This window comes from Miniopterus natalensis, chromosome 7 (genome assembly GCF_054644295.1).
Source record: "Miniopterus natalensis isolate mMinNat1 chromosome 7, mMinNat1.hap1, whole genome shotgun sequence".
Taxonomy (NCBI): domain Eukaryota; kingdom Metazoa; phylum Chordata; class Mammalia; order Chiroptera; family Miniopteridae; genus Miniopterus; species Miniopterus natalensis.
Genome location: NC_142087.1, coordinates 61,825,567 through 61,849,224, shown reverse-complemented (window position 1 = coordinate 61,849,224; position 23,658 = coordinate 61,825,567). Strand labels below are relative to the sequence as shown.

The window sequence follows — 23,658 nt, the reverse complement described above, 5'->3', positions numbered from 1 at the left end:
CTTTAAATTTGTTAAGAGACTAGATTTTAATTGTTACCAACACTAGAAGAAATGATAATTATGTGACATAACAGGTGTTAGCTAACGCTACAGCGGCAATCATATTGCCATATAAATGTATCAAATCAATATGCTGTACACCTTAAACTTACATAAGGTTGTCTGTCAAATATATCTCAACAACAACAACAAAAAGGAATAAAAAATGATTAAAGCTCTCAAACCTGAGCAGGCAGCAGAATCGCCTAGAAGGTTTGTTAGAAACATAGCTCTCTGCTCCCCCCAACCCCTCAGTTTCTGATTCAGTCGGAGTAAAGGGTGGCCCAAGAATGTGCATTTCTAACAAGTTCCTGGGTGACACTGATGCTGCTGGTTTGAGGATACTTTGAGAACCACTGTCTGTCTTAAGGGCTGCAAAGGTGAGGAAGTTTTCCACCCTCAGGATTTGGCGTGTGTGCTGTGGGGAAAGGTGTGTATGTGTGGAAGAGGCAGACACACACCGATGATGTGAAGGGGCAGCCCTTTTATAAGTAGATATTAAGTGCTGGAGGAGCCTGAATGATTCAACAAGGAAGTGGGTAATCAGGGAGGGCTGCACAGAGGAGGTGATCCTCAGGCAGTCTTCAAAGAACAGGTATGTGGTAGGCAGGCAAATGAAGCAGGAAGGACATGCAAGGAAGGGGGCTGGTGCTGCTGAATCAAGGGTCTGTTAATTAATCATGAGGTTAGAGCCCAAGTCGGGGAGTCACAGGAGAGAAGCCTGGAAGGCCAGCAGGCACTGGTGGTAAAGGCAAGTCTGGGGATTTCCTATGGGCCTCAGGAATCAATAAATAATTTTTAAGTATGGCCATAAGAAGTTTGGTGAAACCTTTACACTTATGGGTCTCAGTTTCCTTGTCTGTGTAATGGGGTGATGGGCAAAAGGTCTGGCAGGCCTTTTCCAGCCCTGACATGCTACGATTCAGCGGGGGCAGGGGAGAGAGCAGTGTCATCAGCCAGTGGTCTCACCCTGCTGGCAGTCCCTTGCAAAGCACAGGGACCCTGTGGTTACTCATACAGGGTTCGTCTGTCTGTCCATCTGCTGCCTCCAGGACCCTGGCCCAGGCTGGGACGTGGAGGCAGACCTAGAGGTGTCACACACATTGCTAACCTCTTCGGGGGCCCTCCCCTCTCCTTCCAGGCTGTGCAGAGCCAAGCAGCCTGGGATTGTGTGGTGGCTCACAATGGAAGGAAGAGGGTGTAGGAGGGAGGTCCCCGGGCTGACCCTGGTATTGTTCTCGGGCCAGAAGAAAGCTTCCTCCTGCCTGGACGCTGCAGTGCCAGAAACAACGGTGTCCAGCCAGCGAGAGTCGGCGCGCCTGGGGGGGCCTCCTGCGAACGGCACGGCCCGGGAGCCGGGGCCCATTCACAAACGCCTGCTGCAGAGCACGTAGCCCTGTCCGCCCCCCTGCCCCCTCTGTGGTGGCCGGCTGTTCCTAGTGAGACAAGCTGGGGTGAACGAAAATAACTGGCTTCTCCGCCCCCAACCTCACCGCCGCCAGGAAGGAGAACGCAACCAGAAATGGCACGCGGGCTAATAAAGGAAGAATGGATGCTTCACACCCTTAGCAACACCTTCCTCTTCCCCCTGCCTCAGCTGCTCCTTCCACCGACCGTGGACAAAGGAAAGGTGCTGGACCAGGATGCAAACTTGCTTAATGAAGCCCGATCCAGGGAGCAGGCCTGGGCACTAAACCAGCCCCCGAAACTGCTCAGGAACGGACGGTGGGCTGTGGGCCTCTCCTGGCAGGAACTGTTGGCTCCCTGGGGGTGGCGATGGGGGTGGCGGCGAGTGTGTGCAGGACGGTAGATCTGCCTCTGAGCATCCGTAGGTCAGATCCCATGGGCACTGTGAACCTGGCACCTCTGCGGAGCTCCCAAGCAGGGCTAGGAGGGCAGCTCTTGTTTTCTGTGAGATGACCTTTGCCCAGCCAAGGCCGTGACAGACGCAGACGTCAGTCTGGCTCACTTAGGCCTGTTACTCGCCTCACCCCGGAGGGCCCCCTCCTGCCCGATGCAGCCCTCTGGCACAGAGCAAAGGATTCTGGGTATGGTCTGGCCCCAAACAGGGCACGGAACAGATAACCTCTTTACGGGGCAAGTCATGTTTTTAAGAGACCCTGGCCTGTGCCTAACAAAGTAACAGGACTTCCTGCCCTGGCCACTGTGGGGAGATGTGTACATCCTAGGAATTCCCTAGGGGGTCCCGGCAGCAGGGCTGATTGGGCCCTAACCCTTGGCTGCCTAAATCTTCCTTCCATCAGGCCTCCTGGCTCAAGAACATTTGGTCGGGTCCCTATTTGGTCAACTGCTCTCTGTGCTTATAGAAACATCCTTTCAGGACGCCTAGACGCCCCCATTCTCCACAGGCCCCCTTTTCTTTGGAACCTCTGCCTGCTCAGTTCTGCTGCCCTTGGAGCCATGCCTTCTCCTCTCTTTGTGGACCCACTGCCTGGCCACCCCCAAGGCCCAGGGCCAGGTTTGCCCCCTCCAGGAAGCACAAACACTTGCGGAGGCAGGAAACAAACAGAGACCCTCAAGACTGGCCCAGAATCAAGCCCTCCGAATGTCCACGCAGCCTCTGGGGACTGAGGTGGTCTGATTCGTCCAGGATGGCTTCCCGGAGGAGGTAAAATCTGAACAGGGCCATGAGAGAGGGGGAAGATCTGGGTGAGGGCAAGGTAGGGACAGACAGATGTGAGGAATGGTGAGCAAAGTAAGGTGCCAAACACAGCTGGGGAGGCAGGTCTTCTCTTAGCCGAAGGTCTACACGGGCAGACAGTTATTTTTTCAGAATTCAGTCTCAGAAGGACCTGGGGAAACTCAACAGAATTTCCATCCCCCTTGCTCCCCCCACCCCCCCAGAACCCCCCAGGAGGTCCCTGTTGGACGGTTCCCAAGCACATTCCTGTGTGTAAAGCTCACCAGTCCTGTGCTTGCTTCCAGCTGTAGCCAGACCACACCACATCTGTAGAGTGTTTTTTGGTTTACAAATAACTGTCACTATAGAGCCTGGTTTACGTGTGGACCCTCAGCACAGCCCTCCAGTGTAAGTCAAACAGGTGTCCTATCCTATTGAAGAAATGGAAGCTCAAAGGGGATAGTTAGAATGAGCTGCACCAAGTTCTGTACGTGGAGCTGTAGGGCTTGCCGATGACGACAGTGAATGAACTTCAGGAATTCTGCCACCTGTCTTAACGCTGAGGGCATTTTTCCGTTTATATTCTAGATCAGCATTTGGCAAACTTTTTCTGTAAAGGGCCAGAGAGTAAGCATTTAAGGTGTTGTGGGCAGTAGGGTCCATGTCACAATCACCCAGTGCTGCCTGGTGGCACACATTCGGCCCCAGACAGTGGGCAGATGAATGAATGGATGTGGCTGTGTGCCACTAACGCTGTCTCCGTAGAAACAGGCTGGAGAGCTGTACTTGGTTTGTGGACCACAGTTTGCCACCCCCTAAGACCCTAGCTGTGTTCAGGATAACTTAGCCTGTCTTATAAGAAAGGAGGATGTTTTCTGGACCTAGAGCCAGAATGCACTTGCTACCTGCCGGCCCAGCTCCCAGCTCCCTGCAATCTGCCTTCCCCCAGGCCCATGACAACCCAGTCCTCACAGCCTGCCACCTGTTGCCTAGGAACTTTCCTAGTTGTCACCAACAAAGCCTTCACCGCCCCCCCAAATAATAATGTCTTGTAAAAAGACTCATAAATGACAAAAACACAAACAGGCTCGCCTCCCAGAGCACGCTTCCCATTCCCAGAGGGCCTTGCTACCTGGCGGCCTCCGACAGGAAACTACAGATTGGAATGAAGAACTCGTGTCCTTTGTTGTATGGGCGCCTATTTTTGTCCTGAAGGAGGAAGCATGAGGGGTGGGGTGGCCAGAAAGGCAGGGGGGCTCTCCTAGGTAAGCATGCCTCCCTGAGAGTTGAGGCAGCGTCTTGGGTCCCAGGGATTAGAAAGAAGCCACTGGAAACCCGGCTGGTAAAAAATAAAATAAAATAAAAATCATTTCTCTTCCTCTTTCGAGGGTGTCAGTAGGGGTCTCTCCCTCTCAGCCTCTCTCTCTCTCTCTCTCTCTCTCCTTTCTTTCCATTTTTAGTGCCTTCAAAAGAAAGAAAAAAGATATCCATTTTCTTGTTCCTGCTTATCGGAGGAAATGACATTCACCCCTAACTTGCCGTACGTGACTCCAGTCGCCCAGAATGAGAACAGTTTTCCAGCGCCTCTTCCTCTGCATCGTCACCCCTCACACAAAGGATGCCGGAGGGGTCGGGCGGCCTGAATTCCAGTCCCCACTCCCCCACTGCTGATAAGCGGTGTGATTTGGGACAAGGTATCTGAGCTCAGTTCCCTAGTCTGCAAAATAACAACAGCAGTACCTATACTTTACAGGGAGTTGTGTGAATTCAGAGATGATAGGCAGACACACAGCCCAGACAGGGCTGGATTCATAGGAACCCCTGAGAGGGAGGCACAGGGCATGGACCGGGGTGCTGGAGCTGAATCCCTCCAGGACAGGAGCAAGTCAGGGTTCACTCAGTCACCCAATACTTAGTGGGCCCCTGTATGAGCCCACACAGAGCTGACATTCCAGTGGGAGAATGCAGACCACAAAATAAATAGAGCACATGCGGGATCTGCAACATGGAAAAGAACAGAGTGAGGTGGGGAGGGGTGTTCCAAAGGCCTTACTGAGAAGGTGGCATCTCAGAGCCAAGCTCTCCTGTGAAAGGAGATGGGTAACAGCATGCACTGTACAGGGATGACGTGAGGATATGTAAAAGAAACTGCCACAGTTCCTGGAGCATGGATGTTTGTGGCGTTGCTGCTGGAGTGATATGGACACTGTTGGATCCTCAAAAGGGGGCACTGGGAGAATTCCATGTCTGGCCCACTGGAAAGGCAGTGGCCCCTGCACTTTAACTCAGTCTGTCATGGCTAAGTCAATGCCTGGCCCACAGAAAGTTGCTCAAGCAATACTGGTGGACCCAATGAATGAAGTCAGACTGTACCTCCGGCCGGACCAAGAAGTGACATGAAGCAGCACTTTGGGGAAAAGGAGGGGGCCTGAGGGAAGGAGGTAGAGCTTGGTTTTCACATGATTTTGCTCCTTGGCATCTTGGGATATGTTAATAATCCTTATGCCTATGAGTTAGCATATCCTGAAGTTTCTGGAAGACTTGGCAACAGAGCTGGCATAGCTCTAGGGAACAATAAAGTCACTCCTTCCAATCTGGAGGGCTGGGAACTGGGCTGCAACAGGTTCAATCCAGTGTGGGGAGGCCCCTGCCCACCAACACGGATTCCAAACCACAACGGCACCACCTGCTGGAGAAGTAAGGCTGCTCCTGCATCTGCCACTATTTTTATGCCGTCAAGCACTCAGTGAGTGCGGCCTGGAGGAAGCCTGGTCGTCACACTGGCCTGCAGTGATTTTCATTCTGAAAGCTCATTTGTACCTCAGATTCTTCAGGCATATATGTGTCTGTGTGTGCATGTTGGGGGAGTGGTGGTTCTTATCCTGTTATTATTTGGGGCCAAGCAGGGGAACAGGGTGCTTAACCCCAAGTCTCACTGTCTCTTCCTTTACCTGGTCTCCCGTCCGCTTTCTGGGCCCGAGTAAAGAAAGTGCCCTGGACACACTCTCGTGAGGTCAGAGATCCTGCTCTACCTTCCCTGAGTCTTCTGATCTCCCCTGTAGACAGTGCATTGGGCACATCCATGAACCTAAAAATCCCATCTGACTGGGTGATGTTCCTGTTCAGCATGTGCAGTGCTGACCCCACAGTGGGGGACTCACACATTACATATGACTAACCTGGCTCAGTCACCAGAGATCGGCACAACGGACCTGACCAGGTCAGAGTGAGTTCATAATTAATTGCAGATAGACACAGAATTTCGTTTCAAAATTTCCTAACAGGAAGGCAGAAAGGGAAATAAGTTGGATTATGCAGTTCCTATTGTCAGACAAAAAACAGAAGACATAATGTTTGTCTGACAGAGAAGTCAAAGAAAAATTATCAAAATATGTCCTTTCAGAAAGCTTGCGAAACACACAGGATAATTCAACAGCAATGTCTTTCAACTGGGGTTTTGTAAAAAATGCAGAAGCATCCGGGCAGCGTGGAATAGGGAAGCAGCATTTCCGCAGGGCCCTGAGGCCTCGGGCCCCCTGAGCTCCGGTTAAACGGAGGAGCCACTGACAAGAAATTGCTCATCGAGTTACCAACCTAAGGGGAAAGGAGCCCCAGGGTGGTGTCTTGGCCAGAGGTGAGGCAAGGGGTGGGCAAAGGGAGGCCAGAATCTGTTCAGATTTGATTTCCTGCCTTCACATTGAACTTGGTGGAGCATAACCTGGCTTGGATTACAGAGCTCCATCTTCCCCTTCAGCACAGGCTGCCAGTGACTGTCCCTCCAAGGGCAGAAGCCAACACTCTGTAACTCCCAAGTCCCAAGCCGTCTGGTGTGGGGAATGCCACCAGTACCCCACTCCGTGGGCAAGCACACTCCCTGTCTGTGAAGCTGATAGAGGCTTAAATGATGTGCCCTCCTGGGAGCTGCCACGTGTTCCCAGGGGTCTCAGGAGTGTGTGGGGGGTACTCCCTGGAGGAATGTCAGGCCTTTGCAAAGCAGGGGACATTCTGGCCAAACAGGTGCTTCCCTACACCTTTGTGTGGCTGCCTCATCCTCTCCCTGCTCTGGGGAGAAAGGGCCTGAGCATTGGCTTGGGTCATTTTGGGGGCAATTTACATGTTGAGCACCAAGGCAAGGACACCTTTGGCTGCTGGGGACTAGGGACTTCCCACAGTAAATGTCAGACTGTGCAGCCTCCAGAGTGCTGCGCTGGTGCCCTCTAGTGGGAGGAGATTACGGTGCAGCCGACTGTCGCATGGCCTCTGCACCAGGTGCACATGACCCTAGGGCCACACTGGGAGCAGTATTACAAATGATGGGGGCTGGAAGGTCCACATCACTGTCAACACGGCAGGACAGCCAACCCCCTTCCACCCCACATGCAGTTCACAATAGAGATGCCAAGAATGCAGATGGGGCCCCTAGAACCCCTTTCTAAACCCACTCCTGTGGGTTTTAGCTTCTGCCCTGCTGGATGACCTCACAGCCTGAAACTATGACTGCGTCCCCCCTGAAACCATGCCACCATGCTCAAAGCCTCCAGCTTCTCACCTCAGCTCAGAGCTCTTGGGGAGCAGTGAGAGCTGGCCTCCGCTTACCTGCAGCTGCTGATGGTCTGTGGATGCTAAAATCTGGTCGCTGGCTGTCACCTGCCCCAGCTCACTTGATCTTCATTCTCAGCTACCATTACCAGGAGGCAGACCTTGGGGGCTGTCACCGTCAACAGCATCAGCCCTTACTAACCAACTAAGTGCCTTTCACGGGTGGAGAACCATGCTGGAAAAACATGGGCACCTACTGTCTCCCCTGCTGCCCAAGTCCCTGGCAGCTCCAGGGACCTAGGGGCCTGAGCCCCAGCAGCCCCAGCAGCCCCAGCAGCCCCAGCAGCCCCAGTGATGAGTCCTTGAGAGATAGCACTGCATGACTCGCCCCCTAGATGCACTGCCTGCTGTGGAAATATGACCAGGTGGGATCATCAGGATAGAAGGTCCTTGGCTTTGGCTGGAGCAGGGGCCGGACGGGCACCCATGTGTCAGCATCTGAGCTCTGACTGAGGCGCTCCCACCTAGGACCATTCACTGTGACGTGCTCCATGTGTGACTCCCAGTGAGAGATAAGCTAGAGCTCCCTGGAGATTTACAATAGGCATTAAGTCTGGGGGCCACTGGGGCACTCTGCACACACATCACAGTAGGACACTTTGGACCGTGGCAGGCAGCCACCCCTGCACACATCCAGTACATCTGGTGACGCCTTGTTGGAGCTAGGGGCCAACAGGAGTGCATAGGCTCAGCCCAGGCCCAGGACCGGGACCTGGGGGAAAGGTGGTGCGTGGAGACTGTGCCCCTGCGCCTACCTGCCAGGCTGGGAGGACCTTCTCGATGTCATTCAGGTTGATCCCATCCCCATCTTCCAGCTTTCCTTTTCCACACCTAGATCAGAAAAGACATAAAGACATTGAAAGGACGGCACATTCATGTATCCTGTCCTGACCTGGCAAGTAAGAAGAGCGGGGTCAGTCAGGAGCCACCTGGCCCTGCCCTCCCTCAAGGCGTGCAGAATCAGCCTGTCCCATCAGGAGGAAATGGCCCTGGAGACCCTGCAGATGCTGTCCTCTGCCCCCAGACTGGCAACACAGGCCTTCGTGGACAAAGGGCTCATGTAGATGGGAATACGGAGGCCAGCCTGAGCGCAGGGGCACAGAAGTGCCAGAGTTTCCCTAGACCCTTCCAGGCAAACACCTAAGCTCTTTGCTGGTAAAAGCCCCAAACCTGTCATAGCTCTGCAAAAGCCAATCATCTTACCCATTACACTAAAAAGAAAATGAGTGGAAAGAGACCAAGCAGCTTTCTCAAGGCCACACAGGCCCCAGTGGGGCTTCCTTCTCCTTGGCCTGACCTTGGGCCAGTCTGCAAACCCACTCAGACACTGATGCTTTGTCTTCATGTCCTCAGTGATCAGGCGAACCTGCAGGCCAGAGACATGGGCCCTGATTCACCGCCAAAGGTCCATGTCTCTTGCATAGTTAGGGTGCAGACTTTGACATCGGACTAGTGGGTGTTAAAGAGCATCCCTTACTAACTGGGTGACCCTGTGCAAGTCACTTCACCTCTCTGTACTTGTTTTCTCATTTGAAAAATTGGGATAATTAATAGTCCTTAGTATGATAAGGTGAATGGAGGATTAGATTAATGGATCGAAGTGCTTAGAACCTTGCCAGGTGCGCTCCTGCGTGCGCACACACACATTTAATATACCATATTTAATGATAAGTATATTATCATGGTAAATACAGGTGATAAACTAAATTATAATAAAGCAAGCAAGGTAAATATATTGCTATTACTGGTACTACCTCTACTTCTGCTACTATTGCTATTGTTGTTGGGGAAGAGCAGCAGTGTAGTGACTAAGAGCATAGATTCTAGAGCCAGACCAGCTTCATGCAGGTCACTCATGGAGGGGTGTCTCCTAGTTTCTTCATCTGTCAAAGTGAAGAGAGTAACAACTCTCACCTTCCTAGGTTGTGGTGAGTTTTAAATAATATAAGGCAAGCACTGAGAATGGTATTGGCATACGACCTGTGCACAGTAAGTATTAGTTACTATTATTATTATTGGTCCAGGTAGGGTGAGGGCTGCCCAGGAGGCTGGGGGCAGTGTTTTCTATCTACAGTTAGTGCAGCTTTCAAACTTCAGTTTACTTGTTCAATATTCACCAAGCATCTCTTGTGTTTTGGGCCCTCCTGTCAACCTCCCTTGGAGTTGTGGAAAATAAATCCAACATGGTCCTGGCCTCAGATAGCTCATAGTTCTTAGGAAACAAGTCCTGATCTCAGCTGAAAGGATGGTACACCTGAGCCCCAGTAGGGGGTAGCATGAGATAAGTGTCATGAAACACCTATGGACAGAAGGGCCCTGGAACCCCCAGGAAGAGAAACCGGGTGGCTGCAAATATGAACAAAGGCTTGGGTGGAAGAGGGCATGGGGCTGTGATCCACCCCAGAGTTCACAAGAGCCTTTGTGTGGGCTCTGGCTGGGGCTGGCCCCAGTGTAAACAGTGCATAGGCTGGGCCCTCGGCCACAGCAGTGCTGGGTCAGGGCTAAGAGAGGGAGCTACAGGAACCCAGAAGAGCAGCACCCACAACAGTCTGGGCGGAGGGAGGGAGATGGGCTGTGAGCTGAGCAAGAAGAGAATCTGGGAGAATGTCCCAGGCAGAGGACAGCAGGGAGGGCAAAGGCCTGGAGCTCAGCGCAAGTGCAATGCCAGCAGGGACATCAGAGTTCATGGGCTGGAATGGGGAGAGGGTGGGGTGCCTGGGGTGAGTAAAAGATGATCCTGGAGGGCCAGGGTTGGAAGGACAGCTGGGGTCTGGCAGGTGAAGCTGGGGTGGGAAAGGTATAAGGAGGGAAAAGAGGAGAGTTCTTGCCCCCTCTGTCCCCAACCGAACCTCGTGATGTGCTACGCTACAGATTAGGTGAAGAAAGGTCTGGAAACATCCAACCACCTTTTCATTAGCAAATCTGCATAGTAGAGAGAGGCCGGCCTGTGAAGGCATCAACAGCTCGTCGTCATCTGTTTTATACACGTCATGGCGGTGGGGAAGGAGGGACCTGGGGATGCTTGGCTGACTGGAATGGCTGACACGGGCTCCTTTAAGTCACGTGCGTGTATACCACATCTGTGGCTCCAACCACATGCCGGGCACCAGCCTAGCACAGCACAGCATGGTCTTTCATTCCCACGTCACAGCCCCAGGGTTGGCAGTGGGTGGTGTGCAGGGAGGTCTGTGTCCCCTTGGGCCCTGGACCTGCCCTGTCTAAGGCTCACACCTCCTGGAGGACTGCAGGCTGGGAGGGCAGAAGGTTGACAGAGACCAGCTGAGTCACTGCTGCCAACAGGGTTTCCAAGGCAACAGCTTTTGCCAATTTCAGTCCTTACATGGATACACGGGCTGCGAGAAGCCTTGGCAATAAAGCGGTACCCTGCTTCCGAGGGATGCTGCAGTGCTGGGCACGTGGAGTCTGTCCCCAGTGCGGCAGGCCTCTAAAGGTGACACAGTTTCTGGCCCAGTCACAAGGTGGCCACAGGAAGCTGCACCTGGACCCCCTGGAACCAGGATGAGAGAGAATTTGGTCGGAACCAGCTGTCTATGGGAGACCCTAGCTGACCGTCAGCAAATCCTAGAGGCTCCGTGAGTAGGTGAGCATGGCCTGAAGCTGGCAAGGGGGTGCAGCCGCCAGTCCCCCTGGCTCCAGAGGGGACAATGGTCCTCAGCACAAGGAAACCTCTCCTCCCCCGGACAGTCATCTGTGGCCACCGCCAACTAGTGTTTTGTTATGATGTTAATTTGTGTGAACTTGTACAGACACCTCGGAAAGCCTGACTGACACATTCCCCATCATACACCTTCAGACCTTCTGTCCTCTGGGCCTCAGTTTCCCCACTGGTTTCACCATCTATGTGCTCCCAGGGGACATAGGAGAGATGGGAGCTTCCCAGAGAAATGCTGTCTCTCTCCCGAAGCCATTCCCACACATCCTCCAAAAGTGCCCTCACTCTGACCCCCTTTGCATTTACTTAACTACGTGCCTGGCAGCTTATTTTACAGTGTGCACTCTCTAAATGTCTACCCCACAAAACTGAGTCTTTTACTTCCCTATACAGTCCCAATCATGAATAGATTCGTGTGTCCTTTTAATAGTAGACAGTCCTGCTGGGCGGGGACTATATTTTATACAGTGTGTGTGAGGGTGCGAGTGTGTGTGTGTGTGTGTGTTCCTCACAGTTACCCAGCACCATGTGGGAACCTAGGGGGCCTAGTGACTGGGCTTCAGAAATGCAAAATGTTTGTTCCCCTGGCACACCCTAAGCTTAACAGCTCCCACAACCAGGCAGATGGGAAGCATCATCTCTGCTGAACATCCGCGCCTGAACTTGACCTGCTGAGGAAACGTCACTTTGCTAAACTCAGCAGTGTGCCTTTAGCCCTGTGCAGCTCGGCAGCTCAGGAGGAAACGGCCTTGCTGCTGTTGAATGAGGGGTTGAGCAGTGAGTAGTGAGCAGGTAGAGGGCGTGAGGCAGGGCCAGGGGAGCCTTGGGGCCCGGCCTCCACTTTGCTCCATTGTCTTCTAATAGGGTGCTCTATGCTCAAGGCCATCTCTCCTCTCCCCCCAAAAAAGACCACAGAAGCTCTGATGGAACCCACACAAGCAGGGCAATGAGAAAAAAGGGCATGGTGAGAGGCCAGGGTCCTGTGGGAGAGTCTGATATGAGACATACCTCTCCCTAGGAAAACATGCATGTGTGCACAATTTTGCATAACGTTTTAAGGGGATAAGCTGATTCAAGGATACACTGGATGGCGACAGAAGGCCTTAACTCATGGCTCTGCTACCCTCTGAGCTTCATCCCGCTCATCTCTGAAATAAGGATGAGCCCATCGCCCTCCCAGGCTGCTGCTCATACTGTGGTGAGAGCAGCGTTGCTGAGAGAAGGTGTGGGCGGGGCAGGAAGGGGCAGCAGGAGGCCCGGGGAGAGGCAGGAGAGTTATGTTTAGATCTCAAGTGACAGGGAGACAGGAGTGGGCAGAAAAGGCTTGGAAAGAAAAATAAAAACCACGAGTATAATTTAAAAAAAAAAGAAAGAAAATAACGAGTGTTGGCAAGGATGTGGAGAAATCAGAGCCCTTGTATATTGCTGGTGGGAAGGTAAAATATTCAGCTGTTGTGGAAAACACTGGCAGGTCCACAAAGAGTTAAAACACAGAATTACCATGTGTGATATTGTAATTTATAATAAGATATATTTGGTCTTCCTCCCCAGTCCTGGCGCAGAGCTCCTAAAATCCTTGGGATTTTCTAAATGATAAAGGGACATTAGTAAGTCCCTAGGTATGAGGATGGGGCTGGTTGCCAGGGAAGCCAACCAAGAGATTGGAGGGTTAGAACTTTCAGTCCCATCCCCTGACCTCTGGGAATGGGAGAGGGGTTGGAGATTGAATCAATTGCCGATGGCCAATGGTATAATCAGTCATGACTATGTAATGAAACCTCCGTAAAACCCCAAGAACAGGGCTCTTTAAAAGAGGAAGGTAACACTGATGCACAAAATAAGTAGAGGGTGAGACAACCCGGTGTAAAGTCAACCACTACACTGACGGTTCTCAAAGTGGGGTCCCAGGACCAGCAGCAGTAGCATCCCTAGGAATCTGTTAGAAATGCACACTCTCACGCCCCACCCTAGACCTCCTGAATTGGAGTCCCTGCGGGTGGGCCCAGGGATCTGTGTTTTAACAAGCCCCAGGTGGTTCTGGTCAAGTGTGAGACTCATTGCACTAGGCTACTGACAACCAGGGTCAGGAGGGGAGGGAGCGGGCAGTGTGGCTGCAGGGGCCTGGGCAGTGAAAGGTGGAGGGATTCAGGAGAGAGGACAGTGGGCCTGCGGGTCTGAGGCAGTGAGTCATCTGTATGTCCCTAGGGCAGCAGGAACGCCTTCCCATCCAGGGAAAGGCCCCTCTCAGCTCTGGTACAGCTGCAGCTGTTCCTTACCCACCCGACCCCTATGTAAGAGCCCTGTCCCCATGCCTGGGCTGGCTGCCCCTTACCCTTCACGGTCAATGTGTGGCAGGGGCTGCTTGGGCCTGTGTCGGAGCTTCCGGTGGAACTGGGTGAAGTCCAGCTTTTCGGGCTGCAGGTCCCAGGTGGCACCACTAGAGGGTGAGGGAGGGCAAGAAATGAGAGGCATACGGGAGGAGACAAACCCAGTTACTGATGGGCCCAGGCACCCAGGCACAACCAGGCAGGGAAGCGTCCTCAGAAAGAGGCAGGCAGGGAGTGGAGGGCACCCACTAGCCTAGGGCAGAGTCAGGCAGGGACCCCTCGCTCAGAATGGAGCCTGTGGTGTCAGCTCTGGGGATGGCCCACAAAACCCTCACCTCTCCTCAACCCTGCTGTACAGTACCACGCGCTTATAAAACACAGAGTAAGCCTGATGCCTACGCTAAGGCCGTCTACTTAAAACACTTGAGAGTCTGTTTTCACACCTACATTTCGGAAAGCCTGGAGAGAGAAAGGAGGCCTGAAACCTGTTACTAGAGCCTCTGAGAGCAGCTCAAAATGGTGACAAGGCTGCACTGAGGTCCAGGAGGCCAGGTTCTGCACCTTCCAGTCCCAGGAGACCCATGGTGCTGAGTGAGCCTGAACCCTAGCCAGGGGTGTGTCTGGAACATGCTTGGGGGTGGCCCGCTCTAGAGCCAGGGCAGAGTGGAGCGAAGGGGCCATGCCATCCAGTGCCCGAGGCCATCACTTCCCAGAGGGTGGGCACCATGGCAGAAGCCCATTAGCAACCCCTTCAGGGGCACTGTCTCCTCCTCTGGAGGAACCCCGGCCAATACCTGTTCTTTCAACCTGATCCACCAGGAATCTTCTAGAGTCTGAGCCACTGACAATCCCTCCTTCCTCCAGCCTTCCCTGCTGCCAGCCCCCACCAGCTATCACCTCAGGCGTCAGGGGTGGAGTCTGCAGCCACAGTTATTTGTCCCCGACTCGAACCCAGGCTGCCTGACATCTGGAGTCAGTTTCCTTCGCTCCTCCCCAGTCTTCCCTGTCCCTGGGGTGGGACTGGCAGCTTCTATTTCTACCCTCTTCTCTCTCTGCCACCTCTTCTTTTTCCCCTTGGGTACTCTCCCCTCCTTTTCCTTCCTCTGATCTCCTTCTCTCCTCTCTCTGGCCTCCTTTCTCTTTGGCCTCACCCTGTAAGCTATTTCATGCCCCTCTGGTTTCTCTCCGCTTCTTGACCAGTGAACTTTCAGCACTTCCTCAGCCCCCAAAGACCCTGTGGGGCATCAGGACCAGTAAGCTGAGGTCCCAGCCAGAGCCACACACCACACAGAAGCGGAGCTTACCTGAAGGAATCAAAGGTGTTGGCGGCCCAGATGTCTGTGCCCAGCATGTCCAGAGAGTGATCTTTGCTGCCGTTCTAGAAGAGGTGGGGGAGAAAAGGGGTAACATCATTTGCTCGTCCGGGACACTGAGAATGAGTGGGTGGAAGGCCTCCCCAAGGCCCAATTCCAGACAGGGCTGCAGAGGCCCTCCCTGTGCCCCTTGGTTGGGCATCCTGGGCAGCATCCCTCCTCCCAGGCACGGGCCTCGCTTTGACAGAGCTGTGCTGTGAGGTATAGAAACAGCTTGGGTCACCACTGCCCCAGCCCCTGGCTCTCTCCTCCAAGCCTCCACATGGGCGAGCTGCCACCACCACGCCGGCCTGGTGGCTATGGGTTCTCCCCAGGGAGGGGCTCTGCAGATCCAGGCACACTGGAGGGTCCATGTTGGGGGTTGACTTCTCCACTACCTGAAATCAGGCAGCACTGAGAAGCCCCCACTGACCAAGGCTACGCCAGTGGCTGAATTTCTCTAAGTCAGCCAGCTCCAGTCTTCACCCTCAGATTTTTCCTACAGGATCCAGCGCGCAGACAGAAATGCTTTACTTGCTCCAACTTCTGTGATTTGGTTTCTCTGCCCTCCCTGCCTCTACTCCTGATGTCATCCCTCCCTTGTTAGCAGTCTGCTATCCCTCCTCTCGCTCTTTAACAGCAAAACTTCCAACTCCACTAACGCTGCAGGTGTACATGCCTCGTGACCCAGGACTGTGCTTCCAGGAATAAACACACCCGAAATGTACACGGATGTTCCCCAACAGCATGCAGCCCAGGTGACAGAGCAGCTCCAAACTGGAAACTACCCAAATGCCCACCAACAGCTGACCACACAAACAAATCGTGGTATGTTCACAAACTACACAGCAGTGAAGATAAACAAATTAAAACAACATGCCATGACATAAGTAAATCCCACATAAAGTTAAACAAAAGAACCCATGTCCATCCATGACCCCTCGTTGGGCCACTGTGTTCTTCCTGGACTCAGAGAAAACAAACAAGTGTCCTTTCCACCACCTGCCCTCAGGCTTCCTTTCTGTTAGGATCCAGCTAAAGACCCTTCATTCCTTTAGTTCTGCACTTTCCTTGACGTGACACTTGTGCCCCATGAACCCACAGCATGGACAGCATGCACCCCAGTGGTTGTTTCCCTTCCTGACTGCAGAGCTCCGTAACGGTGCTCTAGCATCACTGATCTGCTTGCCCTCAAACGTCAGAGTGCATCAGAATCACCTGGGGAGGGGAGTGTGGATGGTTTAAATTGAGTGCAGCTGGAGGTCCATGGAACATGCTTTTGGAAACACTGGATATTAAAAAGTTTCATTGGGGGGGGGCAGGGTTTAAAAAAGGCTCCCTAGTCAAATGTTTGGGACATTGAGATCATTAAATAAATTACTTTATTGCAGAACTTCTCAGTGCCTTTATATGTCTTAGATGGATGCTGACTCTTCAAACGGGTGGCAGTGTAGTATATAGTATTTCCCAAATTCTTTTGGCCGGAAATCCACCCACCCTTCCTTTTTATTCCACTGAACACTTTGTAGGACTAGGGTTCCATGAGCCCCCCCCATCCCCCCTTAGGAAACAGTCATCTAATGCTCTCTATGTTAGCTCTCTTCCCCAATTAGTCTGCCATCTTGTCGAAGGTAGAAACCCTGGTTTCACTTTTTTGTTGTATCTCCCTACCCACTCCTTTCCCCCCCAATCTGAGCCTTAGGACCAGCAAGGGTCCCATGAAATATTATTTAGCAAAGACCCAGTGGCCAGGCACTGAGAGCTCTCCATAAAACCTCCATGGCTTCTTCAAGAACATTCTCTGGCCTGCATTCCCTGGTTGGCCCTGGTGACCACAGTTTGTCTCTGTGCCCCACCCCTCCCTGGCCCTATGGTCACCCAGGCCCTGCCCCCCCGGGTTGCTGCCATGCCAAGGTTTTGAGAAGCCTTATCAAAAACAATCACCCTTTTCAGTGGATCATTTTTAGTACTTCAACACTGCTAAATCCTTCACAACAGCCCCTTTTACTGGCAATTAGGGGGCCCCATGCCAGGGTGAAGCATGCTGCTCTCAGAATGACCACAAAGGGGTAATGAGCACTTTAAACTGCGTGGAACGAGACATGGAAATGGCCCGCCCAGGGAGGGAGACTGAAGCCACCCGAGAGGCCCCCTGGGAGCACAGCTGCCTCAGCTCAGGGGAAGACAGACTCCAGATGATGATGATAGGAGACAAGGCAGCACTCGCTAGAGGCCAGGCACCATCTGAGCTCTTCACCTTTGTGACAGCCCTAGGAAGCCAATGTTGTTATTACCCCCATTTCACTGAGGAAGAAACTGAGACCTGGAAAACTTGCCCACATTCATAGAGCTAGTTCCCAGGATGGGAACGCACATAGCGAGGCCCAGAATTTATGCTCTTAACCACTGCAGTGTGCAATTATTCAGATAAATTCTGAGCCACTGTAGGTTTCCATAATTCAGTAACATATTCATCTCTCACTAACATGTGGGTTCTCTGAGTCCGTCTCCGCCCACGTGTGGGAAGGCAGTGCTGGTGGAGAGGGTGAATCTGCTATAGTGAAATTAACAGGGACTATGGGGTGTGAACTGTCGGTATTAGGATGGGGGGGCTCCATGCCTGAATGAATGAAACAAGGGAGGAGTCAATCCCTGTACAGTAGAAATACATGCTAAGTCAGGTGTGGCGTGGGGGGAAAATAACTCTCTTCTATGATGCTTTTTTTATTAACACAACTAAGAGTGATTTTTGCTTGTGCGTGTGTGTGTGTGTGCATGCACTGACAATTCTAGGCTGCAAGGGTTTAGAAACAGGCAGAACCTGGCTGAGTAGGACGGGGAAGCAGGAGGACTCCACTCTCCCTTCCCCACTGGCCCCTGGCATATCCTAAGCCAAAACTTATGCTTCCTATGGGCTGGGTCTGAAACTCCTCTCACGCCCAAACTAAACTAGACTTTAAGGGTGACTTGGGTTTGTTTCAGCAAAAAGAAAGCAAGGAGCCAAGTGCAGAGGGAGGTGGTAGGGAAGGGAAGGGCCCAAAGAGAAAGAGTCCTGTCCTGGGGGGGGGGGGGGGGGGGCTGGCGGCGGTGGTGGTGTGTGTGCCCTGTGCGCGAGTACGTTCAGCACCAAGGACAGCGCCCACACACAGGTGGGAAAGAAGATGATGGCCCCCCAGTATTTTACCCCTCTACAATTAAATGTAGGGCCTTCAAGGCAGGAGAATGGCAGCGCAGAAACTAGAAAAGAGAACCTCCTGGATGGCACCAGCGAGGAATTCAGGGGCAGGAATGGCCATGCCTTTAAATCTGGAACTTCTGTGTCTGTTCATTCTATTCCTTCCCTCTCTACCCCCATTGTCTTAGAATTAAGACCCAAAAGTCCAGGGAGAAGTGGGAGATAGTGACTAAAGCCCATGGCCAAGTATATTTCCCCTAAGTCAGGGTCACATCCAGGATGCTCACGCTGATACAGTCAAGATGCAGAACATTTCCACCACCATGAGGATCCCTCCTGTGGCCCTTTTACACCCACACCCACACCCACATGCACTTCCCTCTGGGCTCCCCTCCTTCTCCAGTCTTTGGCAACTGCTAACTGTTGCCCATTTCCATAATTTTGCCATTTCAAGAATGTTACATAAATGGAATCATAGAGTATGTAACTTTGAGGGACTGGCTTTTTTGCACTCAGCACAATTCCCTGGAGAGTCACCCAGGTAGTTGTGAGTGTCAGTAGCTGACTCCTCTCCATTGCTAAGGGCCACGGCTTGTTTCACCAGTCACCTGTTGAAGGACATGTGGGCTGATTCCAGTTTGGACTATTATCACAAAAGCTGCTAAAAACATTTGAGTACAGGTTTTTGTGTGCACATAAGTTTTCATTTCTCAGGGATAAACAGCCAGGAATGCAATGGCTGAATCATATGGTACTCGCAGGTTGAGTTTTTAAAGAAACTGCCCAACTGTTTTCTAGAATGGCTGTACATCTCCACCAGTAACGTATGAGTGACCTGGTCCTTCTGCACCCTCCCCAGCACTCGGTGTTGTTAATTACAGATGTTCTGATAGGTGTGTAGTGACACTCTGTACTGGCTAATGGTGTTGAACACCTATTCTGTGTGCTCATCTACCATCTGTACATCTTCTCAGTGAAAAATGTGACTTAATGTATTTTGTTCATTTTTAAATTGAATTGTTTTTAATGTTGAGTTTTTTAAAAAAATTTATCTTTATTGTTGAGAGTATTACAGGTGTCCCATTTTCCCCCCCAACTGACCCCCTCTACTTAGCTCCCACCTCCTCCCCAGGCCTTTACTCCATTATTGACTGTGTCCATGGGTTATGCATATATGCATATAACTTCTTTGGTTATTCTCTTCCCACCCTTCACCCCCCTTCCCTCTTTCCTCTGAGATATGATCGTCCGTTTCATGTGTCAATGTCTCTGGATCTATTTAGTTCATCAGATTCTTTTGTTCATTAGCTTCTTCTTAAAGACCCTTCAACTTTTCCTGTAGTGCTGGTCTGGTGGTGATGAACTCCTTTAGCTTTTTCTTATCTGTGAAGCTTTTTATCTCACCTTCAATTCTAATTGATAGCTTTGCTGGGTAGAGCAATCTTGGTTGTAGTACCATGTTTTTCATCACTTTGAATATTTCTTGCCACTCCCTTTGGCCTGCAAGGTTTCTGTTGAGGAATCAGCTGGCAGTCGTATGGGTGCTCCCTTGTAGGTAACAAACTGTTTTTCTCTTGCTGCTTTTAAGATTCTCTCTTTGTCTTTAGCCTTTGGCATTTTAATTATGATGTGTCCTGGTGTAGCCTCTTTGGATTCCTCGTGTTTGGGACCCTCTGTGCTTCCTGGACTTGTTAAGTCTATTTCTTTCCCCAGGTAGGGGAAGTTTTCTGTCATTATTTTTTCAAATAGGTTTTCAATTTCTTGCTCTCTTTCTTGCCCTTCTGGCACCCAAATAATATGAATGTTGGGCCTCTTGAAGTTGTCCCAGAGGCTCCTTATACTATCTTCATATTTCTGGATTCTTTTTTCTTTTTGCTCTTCTGGTTGGATGTTTTTTGTTTCCTCATGTTCCAAATTGCTGATTTGATTCTCAGTGTCCTCTACTCTACTGTTGATTCCCTGTAAATTATTCTGCATTTCAGTTCATGTAGCCTTCATTTCAAAGTGGTACTTTATTATGTTATCGATTTTCTCAGTTATTTCCCTAATAGTCTGCTTAAACATCCTTATAAACAAAATTCTGAACTCTGTATCTGTTAGCTTGCTTGGATCTATTTCATTTAGTTCCTCTTCTAGAGATTTCTTCTGTTCTTTCCTTTGTGACATGTTTCTTTGCCTCCACATTATGGCTGCTTCCAGGTGTTTGTTTCTATGTATTAGGTAGAGCTGCTATGTCGCCTGGAATTGGTAGAGTGGCTTTGTGTAGTAGGTGTCCTGTAGGGTCCAGTGGCCCAGCCTCCCCAGTCACCTGAGCTGGGCCTTCTAGGTGCTCCCCTGTGTGGGCTGTGTGCACTGTTCTGTTGTAGTTGAACCTTGGCTGCTGTTGGTGTCACTGGGAGGAATTGACCCCCTGGCCAATCAGCTGTGAGGACCAGCTGCAACGACAGCCAAGGAGCTGCTGTGCTGGAGACACCCCTATGGTGCAGGATTTACTTCAGTGGAGCTTTGGTGTTCACCAAGTGTGCCCCTTGAGTGTGTCACTCGTGGATGTGGTAGGGTTGTAATCCAGCGTGATCAAGTCTGACCACCAGGTGCACTGTATCTGGGGCCTCCCGGGAGGTGCAAAGTCAGCCTCTGCCAGTGCCTTGCCCAGGGCCACCCAGCATGAGCTACACAGCAAACAGTAGTTGGCTGCTACTTGTGCTGGGCTTGCAGGTGTCCAGGAGAGGACAAGCTATGAGCCAATGCAGGCTGCTGCTAGTGCCAGGCCTGGGGCCACTTATCAAGCCTTATGGGGCACACTGCTGCTTATTTGAGAGATTTTAGGAAAGTCCTAAGCATGAGGCTTGAGAGGCACTTGCATAGAAAAGCCACTGGAAATGGCCTGGATGAGCTGCAGGTGGGGAGGGGCGGGGCCTCTGGGAATCACAGGGCGGGGCCAAAGGTGGGAGTCAGGTGCTGGAGATTCAAATATAGCGCCTGCCTGCTGGCTGTGTGTGGGGAGGACTCACCAAAGGAGCCGTGGCCTCTGCCAGCTCTTCTGCCTGAGGGGAAGCTGCCCCTCGACCTCTCACCAGGATTTCAGGCAGGTTAGTTCCCCCCCCCCAAGTGTCCCAGGTCCTTTCAGGCTGCTGCCCGGTGCTGGGCTCAGAGGGAGCGTGTCTGAGTGAGTCCGTGCGCCGCCCTTTAAGAGGAGCTGCTGGGGCTCCCGCAGCCTCCGCGACCCTCAGCCACAGTCCCCGCTGGTTTCGCAGCCCAGAGTTGTGGGAATTTCTCTTCCTGACCCTGGAGCCCTGGGCTGGGGGCCTGCTGTGGGGCTGGGACCCCTCGCTCCTCCGGGAAACCCCTGACGCCGAGATTGCCTCCCGGGTTTATCCGCGGCACCAGGTGTGGGCCCTCGGCCGCGTCTCTGTGATTCAGCCCCAATCCGCCTGTGTCTCCGTCCCTCCTACAGGTCTCGAAGCTTCTTCAGTTCCCTGGCTGTAGGGCTTCTGTTCAGCCAGATTTCAGGAGGCTCTGAGTAACGGTGGTTCTGTATTTTAGTTGTAATTTTGATGTGGTTGCAGGAAGAGGCAGGTACAGCTGCTACCTACGCCGCAGTCCTGTTTCTCCCTTTAATGTTGAGTTTTGAGAGTTCTTTATATATTCTAGATACTAGTCCAACCTCACACGTCAGTGGTGACATCTATTGGTTATCATCTTTTCACTCTGTTTGTGATCTTCCCAGTTCTTGGTATGACAAGTGAGTTTTGCCCGCACTCAGGACACTTTTGTAATATGTTAGGAGATTCTGAATCTTATTTAAACCTTCTGTTTTAACTGACTTTTGTGATACCACTCTGGCAGGGGGAGGAGGGTAACAGCCTCAATACTGCCAGTCCAGGGGTGGCACTGTCGTTACAGCTGGTGGAGGTAAAGTTCCAGGTCCCCAGTGACTCTGCCATGAAGGTGGCCTTATTACCATTGGGCAACAGAAGTCCCAGTTCTCTATTAGGCCTCCTCTGACACATCTCAGCATGGAGGGGAGGGTGCCTCACTACTTCTGGGTGGGGTGGACATCCAGTCCCCCTACGTAGTCTCCAATAAGGTCATGGGGTGGGTAAGGGCCTCCTTACAAGCCAGCAGCGGAGAAAGTGCATCTTCCTACGTGGCCTTCTCTGACATTACCCCAATGAGGGAGGTTGGGGCACCCTTCACAGCTGGGAGAGGGTGAAAGTCCAGGCTCCCACTGGGTCTTTGCTGGCGTGGTGTGGGTGGGGCCACAGTGTTTTCTGTACTATTTGGCTGAAGTAGAACAGCTATTGTCTACAAGTTTTCTACCTTGCTAAGTGGTTCTTTTTCTGGACCTTTGCCAACAAGGGCAGGCTTTTACTGGGACCTTTAAAAAATCTGTGTGCACTGGCATTTCCTGGTTACTGACTTCTTTAGCTCTAAGCCTTGGATATAGGCGGCAAAAAAGAAACCCAGGGGGGCACCACTGTGTTATTGCTCAGGTGCCAAGGTTGCTAGCTGGTGTGGCTTCTTCTTTCCACCTTTCAAAATCTTTTTATCGTTGTTTTATATAGAATGTCCAGGGCTTTAGTTGTAATAGCAGTAAGAATTTAGAAAAGAACATCTATTCCATCTTCCCAGAAGCAGAAATCTAGGTCTGTATTTTTAACAAAAGTCTAGTTTACTCATTTTTCAGAGGGGAAACTGAGTTCGCAGCAAGATGATGTATCTTACCTAAGATCGAATAGTAAGTCAGAGGTACAGAGGTGAGGTCTCGGGTCTCCTTGTTCCCAGTCCAATCACCTCACCATGACAACATGGCACCCCACTCTCCCTGCCTGTGTATCTGACCTTCCCTGTCAGATGCAAGCTTCCCTGCAGACACCAATCCTCTCCTCCTGGTGTTCTCACACTGTCTGGGACTGCTGCTTTTCCACTCAAGAAAGTATTTTCTTTTTTAGTCTTTATTTCTCTAAGTAGATTCTAGGGTCTCTGAGGGAGATGACCAAGCCACATGGCTCACATTGTTTACGGCAGGCACTCAATGAATGATTGCTGAGTGTTCTCCCTGTAAAAGTTAATGACGCACATGGTTTGGTAACTTTTGTATCCTGGTTCCTCCAGGTGAGCTGGAGCCAGAAGGCACCTCTGGCTTCCTCTGGATGGATGGATGGATGGATGGCTTCCTCTGGAAAAGAGAGGCTCGTGTGCAGAGAGCAGTAGAGGTGACACCATCAGATCATCCCGGCAGGGTGGTGTTCAGCTCTGGGAGGCTTAGTAAGAGGAATTAGTCCGTCCTTATAGTGCTCCCAGGAGGGCAACCCAGGATGGGACAGGAAGTCTGTGTCACATCCCAGACTTCTGAGCACTGCCTGCCCTCAACGATCGCTTGCTGATTGGGTTAATGAATAAAAGAAATAAACAAAGGAATGAGTGAACCATGTCAGAGTGAAACAGCTGCAGGAAAGAGGATATTTGGATTAAAAGGCAGACTTGCCACAGTGGACTGTTAGGGGAGAGACTGACTAGCCATGGGCAAAAGGACTAAAAGTAAAACCATCAGCTGGAGTTATGAGAAGGTGGTTTGGGGCTAAATCAAAGAAAGACATTTCTATCTGGGGTTGCCTAACAATGCAATGCCTTTTGAAGCACTGAGCTCCCCATTACTAGAAATGTCCAGCCGTGTGAGGGGGTTTCTGTACTGCAGGGTGAGGGGTTGGATCAGGTGACCTCTGAGCTGCTTGTCATCCTGAGAGTCCATGAGGCCTTTAGCTTTCAGTGGAGACCTGCTTAGCTCTGGATTTGATGTAGGGAGGAAGAGATGAGCTCTAGCCTCTGGGCCTCTGGGGAGTGTCTACTAG

At 51.7% G+C, this 23,658-nt stretch overlaps 1 protein-coding gene across 1 annotated transcript in view; it reads right to left on the bottom strand.

Moving 5' to 3' along the window:
* Positions 1-23,658, bottom strand: part of CTIF (cap binding complex dependent translation initiation factor) — a 221,535-nt gene that overhangs the window by 143,215 nt on the left and 54,662 nt on the right. Inside the window, exons 5-7 of the mRNA XM_087818617.1 lie at positions 14,584-14,657; positions 13,285-13,389; positions 8,035-8,110 (exon numbers count right to left, since the gene is read on the bottom strand). Coding sequence (XP_087674743.1) covers positions 8,035-8,110; positions 13,285-13,389; positions 14,584-14,657 — 255 coding nt within the window. The remainder of the gene's footprint in view (positions 1-8,034; positions 8,111-13,284; positions 13,390-14,583; positions 14,658-23,658) is intronic.